General features: G+C 43.7%; 1 protein-coding gene across 3 annotated transcripts; it reads left to right on the top strand.

The window, feature by feature from the left end:
- Positions 1 to 620: 620 nt before the first annotated feature.
- Positions 621 to 1,673, top strand: LORICRIN (loricrin cornified envelope precursor protein). 3 transcript variants are annotated; one of them, XM_088022895.1, is made up of 2 exons: positions 621 to 801; positions 973 to 1,673. In XM_088022895.1, the coding sequence occupies exons 1-2, from the start codon at positions 621 to 623 to the stop codon at positions 1,671 to 1,673; spliced, it is 882 nt and encodes a 293-aa protein (XP_087879021.1). The 3 variants fall into 3 exon arrangements, with proteins under 3 accessions (XP_087879021.1, XP_027951415.1, XP_087879020.1); XM_028095614.1 differs by having other exon boundaries at positions 621 to 834; positions 937 to 1,673; XM_088022894.1 differs by having other exon boundaries at positions 621 to 1,673.
- Positions 1,674 to 6,692: the final 5,019 nt, after the last annotated feature.

Below are 6,692 nucleotides of genomic sequence, written 5' to 3'. Positions count from 1 at the left end.
ACTCTGAGATCATGACCCGAGCCAAAATCAAGAGTCTAACACTTAACTGACTGAGCCACCCACCCAGGCACCCCTGAACTAAGAACTTTTGCAGAGAATGTGGGGTGGGGAGCAACAACCTCTGACATTCAGACAAACCTCCCTCTGTTGTGCCAAGGATGGGTAAAATCCCCCACTTAGGTGGAGGTTTGTGCTAATTTCTATTTGCACTCAGAGAATCCATGTTGGGATTGGAGACCTGAGAGATGAAGTGCTCTAACCCTCTCATTTTACAGGAAGTCGAGGACAGAGGAGGGAGTGTGGGTCATTTGCTGCCAAATCAGACAGCAGATGCCAGAGGCGGAGCTGGGAGAGAAAAATGGGCAACATACTGAGCTACTTAAAGCTTGGTAAAGACTTTCTGAGGAAGAGTGCAACTCTTCCAAAGCACTAATCCTAGGAGTCCCACCTGCGAGCTCTCCTAGATCTCAACCGAGGCATCAAGCTGGACCCAGGCAGTGCTGCTCTGAGACTGATGGGCGTTTCCATGGCTGCAACTGCCTCCTCCGCTGCATCCTCTTATGGCTGGTCCAGTGATGCTCTCTGCTCTCCTTACAGGGTTCCATTCCTCCTTAGACGAGATGTCTCACCAGAAAAAGCAGCCCACCCCCATGCCCCCAGTGGGTTGCGGGAAGAACTCGGGTGGCGGCGGCGGCGGCGGCTCTGGCGGCGGCTCCGGCGGCTGTGGCTTCCATAGCGGTGGCGGCAGCTCGGGCTGCGGCGGCGGCGGCGGCTCCGGCGGCTGTGGCTTCCATAGCGGCGGCGGCAGCTCGGGCTGCGGCGGCGGCTCCGGCGGCTGTGGCTTTCATAGCGGCGGCGGCGGCTCGGGAGTGAGCGTCAAGTATTCCGGGGGCGGCAGCAGCTCTGGCTGCGGAGGCTACTCTGGTGGCGGCGAAGGCTCCGGCTGCGGCGGCGGCTCCGGAGGCTGCGGAGGAGATTCCGGTGGGAGTGTCAAGTACTCTGGGGGTGGTGGCAGCTCCGGAGGCGGCGGCCGCAGCGGCTCCGGCTGCGGGGGTGGCTATTCCGGGGGCGGCGGCGGCTCCGACTGCGGCGGCGGCTCCTCCTGCGGCAGCAGTGGCTGCTACTCCGGTGGCGGCGGCGGCGGCGGCGGCGACTCCGGTCAGCAGGTCCAGTGCCAGAGCTACGGAGGCGTCTCTAGCGGGGGCTGCGGGGGTGGTGGCTCCTCCGGGGGCGGCGGCAGCTCCGGCTGCGGTGGCGGCTCCTCTAGTGGAAGCTCCGGCTGCGGCGGGGGCTCCTCCGGCGGCGGCTCCGGCTACTTCTCTCAGCAGACCACCCCGACCTCGTGCGTGCCCCAGCAGAGCTACGGAGGGGGATCCTCCGGAGGCAGTTGCGTCGGCGGCTCCTCCGGGGGCGGCGGGGGCTGTTTCTCCAGCTGCGGCGGCGGCGGAGGCGGCGGCGGCGGCGGCGGCGGCTGCTCGTCCGGTGGCAGCGGGGGCTGCTTCTCCAGCGGTGGTGGGGGTGGCGGCGGCTCCGGCTGCGGCGGCGGCTCCTCCGGGGGTGGCGGGGGCTGCTTCTCCAGCGGTGGGGGTGGCGGTTCCCCTGGGGGTGGCAAGGGCGTCCCGATCTGCCACCAGACCCAGCAGAAGCAGGCGCCTACCTGGCCAAGCAAATAAGGTCCGTTAAAGGCCGCGGAGAAGAAGAGATGGAGGTGTTCTCCGTGGGCGCCAATGGGCTTAGCTCTCTCATGGTATTGCCCTGAGGTTCCCAAATCCTTCAGGTGTTAACACCCGAGCCACTGAGCTCTGGGGCTGCCTCTTGTTCTGTAGTTTTTCATCTTTGGTTTCTATACAATTACCTCCCAACCCCGGTACATCCTCAGTCAATAAATGTGCAATTCATGAGAATTTCTGGGTTTCCAGGCACCTTTGTAGTTTCCAAGTTCATTCATTCTATTTCATTCATCAACAAATGTATTTATTGGGAGAAGGGTGGGTGGATAGGTGAAAGTCATAGAGGAATGGCTAGCAACCAATAAAGATGTGAACTCTCTGGTTTATGGCTTAAAATGGTGAGGTGAGGCCCAAACACAAAGATCCTGGGAAGAGATTTCCATTAACAGCTCCTGGTGGGTTGGGTAGCCACTGTGGGTCTTCTCGTTGAGCTCAGTGCTTTTTAAAGACAGGTCTGCCCTGGGAAGATGCTATCTCTCATAGTCCATGGCTACTCTTCAAGATCTGAAAGCAGGCTGGCTGCACCTAAGGAGGACTAGCTTATGCTACCCAGACTCACAGGAGAAAGAATAATTGTATCAGAGATTTGTGACCCTCTACAGGGTGTAAGACTGTTCAGGAGGCACCTGTAAGCAAAGAAGGATGTAGAGGAGCTGTTTCCTGCTCTCTTAAAGGAGCTTCACCCAGTTTAGGAATATACAGCATAAGTGTATACAGTAAAGGCCAGTACCAGAGAGGTCATGGGGAAATACAGGAAGCATACCAATTAACAAGGAAGAAACTACAGTTGCTCTTTAATTGCATAGCTTTCAAAAGAGATGTAGAACATTAGCCTGGTCAGGAACTCTCCAGGCCCTGTGTCATATACTAATTCTACTACTTTTAGGTAAATGTTAACTTATTGATTTACTCAGAGCAAAACATTTGCTACATAAAAAACCAAAGTACTCTCCCTACACAGTCATTGCTGGAGACAAAAAGACAAATTATCCCTCCTTGACTCTTCCAATTACAGAATCAAAACAGGTAGCAGCTTTCAAGACCCACTAGGCCAACCACTGCATTAAAGTAGGATTTTTAGTTCTTTGTCAAATGGAGTAGATTCATTTCTCCTTATTGCTCCTGCTAAGTATTACTAAAGTATCTGGGCATAATATATATTTTACATTTTTTTTTAAAAAGTCAAAAAAGTGGAGAGAAGAAGGCAGAGTAGCTACAGTCCTCAGAACTTAAGGACTGACACTGTGGTAAGTTCCTTGGGTTTTCTTTTTGCCTCCTATTTATCTCAGATTGGGCACTGGAAAGTCTGCAACTGAGAAATGCCAACAGGTGCAGGCAAAAAAATAGCTCCCCCCAAACCTGCTTTCTTTATCCAAAGGACGAAGAAAAAGATAAAGAGATGACCTAGCAAGGCAGAAATATTTTTTGACAATCCACCCTACTTTAGCGAACCATCCTGGAATAAGAAAATTGGCAAATTGGACTTCTACCTGGACCTAGTGGTGAGGAGATAACACCCCCTACACACACACTTATTTCACTGGTGCAGTATTAGCAGAGACCTGCTATAATAGCAGATTTGAATAAGATCCAGAGTCTCATAACACATGCTCCAAGTGTCTAGCACACAATAAAAAATTACTCATCATACCAAGAACCAGGAAAATCTCAACTTGAATGAAAAAAGACACAATACTAACACTGAAATGATACAGATTTAGGGATTTTCTGACAGAGAATTTAAAGACACTATAAAAATGCTTCAACAAGAAATTACAAATGCACTTGAAAAAATAGAAAGTCTTGGCAAAGAAATAGAAGATGTAAAGAAGAATTCAGTGGAAATTTTTGAACTAATAATTTAATAAACAGTTATAGAATTAAATTTTAGAATTGAAAAATATAAAATTCACTGGATAGGTTCAATAGCAGAATGGAAATGACGGAATAAAGAATCAGTGAACTCAAAAATAGGTCAATAGAAATTATCCAATCTCAGTGACAGAGAAAATAGGCTGAAAAATGAAAAAAAAAAAGAGAAAGAGAGCTTCAAGATCCTGTAGGACTACCAAAGAGCTATCATTCATGTGATCAGAGTCCCAAAAGAAGAAGAGAGTGTGGGACTAAAAATTAGAAGAAATAATAGATCAAAATTACCTAAATTTGGTGAAAGGCATAAATCTACAGATTTAAGAAGATAAGTCAACCTCAAACAAGATAAACCCAAAGAAAACCACACCAATTCATCACTTCACAAAAATGAATTTAAAATGAATTAAAGACTAAAATTTAAGACCCGAAACTGTAAAACTCCTAAGAAAACTCCTCCTAGGGATAAAGTTCTTTGACATTGGTCTCAGCAGCAATTTTCTGGATGTGACAACAAAGCACAAGCAACAAGAACAAAAATAAATAAATGGGACCACATCAAACTAAAGAGCTTCTCACAGCAAAAGAAACAATTAACAAAATGAAAAGGTAGCCTACAGTATGGGAAAAATAATTGCAAATCATATAACTGATAAGGGGTATATCTAAAATTTATTTTTTTTCTCTTTCTCTTTCTTTTTTTTATGTTGTTAGCCACCTATATCTAAAATTTATAAAAAGGACTTACAACTCAACAGCAAAAACATAACAACTTAATTTAAACATTGACAGAGTAGCTAGAATATACAGTTGTCCAGACACACAGATGGCTAACAGGTACATGAAAAGGTACTAATCATCACTAATCATTAGGGAAAAGGAAATCAAGCCACAATGAGATATCACCTCACGCCAGTCAGGATAGCTATAATCAAGAAGATAAGAGATAACAATATTGGCAAAAATGTAGAGGAAGAAAAAAAACCCTAGTGCACTCTTGGTGGGAACACAAATTGGTACAGCCACTATGGAAAACAGTATGGCGTTTCCTCAAAAAATTAAAAATAGGACTACCATATGGATCCAGCAATCTCACCTTTGGGTATGTATCCAAAGGAATTGAAATCAGGATCTTGCAGAGATGTCTGCACATTCATGTTCATTGCAGCATTACTCCCAATTCCTAAGTGTCCATCAATAGATGAATGGATAAAGAAGACCATATGAATATTATTCAGCCATGAGAAAGAAGGAATTCCTTCCATTTGTGACAACTTGGATGGACCTTGAGGGCATTATGATAAGTGAAATAAGTCAGACAGAGAAAAACAAATGCTGTATAATGTTACTTGTATCTGGAATCTAAAAAAGACAAACTCAGAAACAGAGAGTAGCTAATGGTTACCAGGAGTTGGGGGGTGGAAAAATGAGGAGATACTAGTCAAAGGGCACAACTTCCAGTTATAAGATTAATAAGTTTGGCAATATAATGTAAAACAGGTGATTATAGCTAATAATACTGTATCATATACTTGAATGTTGCTAAGAGAATAGATGTTAAATCTTTTCATTACAAAAAAAGAATAGGTAACTACAAGATGGAAGTGGTAGCTAATATTATGGTGGCAATCATTTTGCAACTTTTAAATGTATCAAATCAACATGTTGTACACCTTAAACTTACACAATATTATGTGTCAATTATATCTCAATAAAGCTGGAAAAAACATGCAAAAAAATGTTTTTAAGAGTTGTACATATAAAAGCAAAGAGAGAGAGAGAGAGAGAGAAAGAAAGGAAGGAAGGAAGGAAGGAAGAAGAAAGAGAGAAAGAAAATAGAAAACTACACCAGAAAACATCATAATCAAACTTCCAAAAAGAAAAAGAAAAAAATGACGAAGAAAAAATCTTGAAAGCAGGTAGAGAATGACACATTACCTATAGGGAAACTATGGTTTGAATGGCAATAGATTATTCATCAGAAACCATGAAGGCCAAAACAAAAGTAAAAGAAACCATGAAGGCCAGAAAGAAGTGGCACATTTTTCAAGTGCTAAAAGAAAAAAACTTCCAACACAGAATTCTAATTTTTTTTAAGATTTTATTTATTTATTCATGAGAGACAGTGAGAGAGAGAGAGGCAGAGGCAGAGGGAGAAGCAGGCTCCCCAAGAAGCAGGGACCCTGATGTGGGTCTTGATCCCAGGACCCCAAGATCATGACCTGAGCCGAAGGCAGATGCTTAACCATCTGAGCCACCCAGGCGCGCACCCCACCCCAGAATTCTATATAGTGAAAATATTCTTCAGGAATGAAGGTGAAATGTAGTCTCAGGTGAAAGAAAAAACAATTGTTTCCAGCAAACCTACTCTTAAAGAATGGCTAATAGAATTTCATTAAACAAAAAGGAAATAATCAAAGAAGGCAACTTGGAATATCAGGAATAAAGAACAATTCAAAGTGTAAAATTACAAGTAAATGTAGGACAGTATCTTTCTTCTCTCAAGTTGGTTTAAATTATATTGACAGTTGAACCAACAACCAAAACACTGATGTAGTTCTCAATGTATGTAGAGGAAATATTTAAGACAATTGTATTATAACTGGGGAGAGTGAAGGACCAAATGGGGTTAAGGTTTACATATCAATCAAAGAGGTAAAATGTCAATGCCAATAGACCGTGATGAGTTATGTCATATACATAATGTAATATCCACAGCAGCCACTAAAATTAAAAATATATATATACAAAGAGATATAGTCAAAAATATTTGCAAATTGTAGTATAGCATGCATATTCAGACGGTCCCCAACTTATGATGGTTTGACTTAAAATTTTTTTATTTTATATGGAAAGAGCCCAGATGCCCATCCACAGATGAATAGATAAAGAAATATGGTATATACAAAGGGATGTGTATATATATATATATATATATATATATATATATACACACACACACACACACACACACACACACACACAATGAGATGTTACTCAGCCATCAAAAACCATGAAATCTTGCCATTTGCAATGATGTGGATGGAACTAGAGGGTATTATGCCAAGTAAAAAAAGTCAGAAAGACAAATAC

The sequence above is a fragment of the Eumetopias jubatus genome, unplaced genomic scaffold (genome assembly GCF_037043125.1).
Source record: "Eumetopias jubatus isolate StellerSeaLion01/CBP00866 unplaced genomic scaffold, mEumJub1_p1.0 scaffold_4, whole genome shotgun sequence".
Taxonomy (NCBI): Eukaryota; Metazoa; Chordata; class Mammalia; order Carnivora; family Otariidae; genus Eumetopias; species Eumetopias jubatus.
The sequence above is the reverse complement of the archived record's forward strand: the minus strand, read 5'-3'. Positions and strand labels throughout refer to the sequence as shown.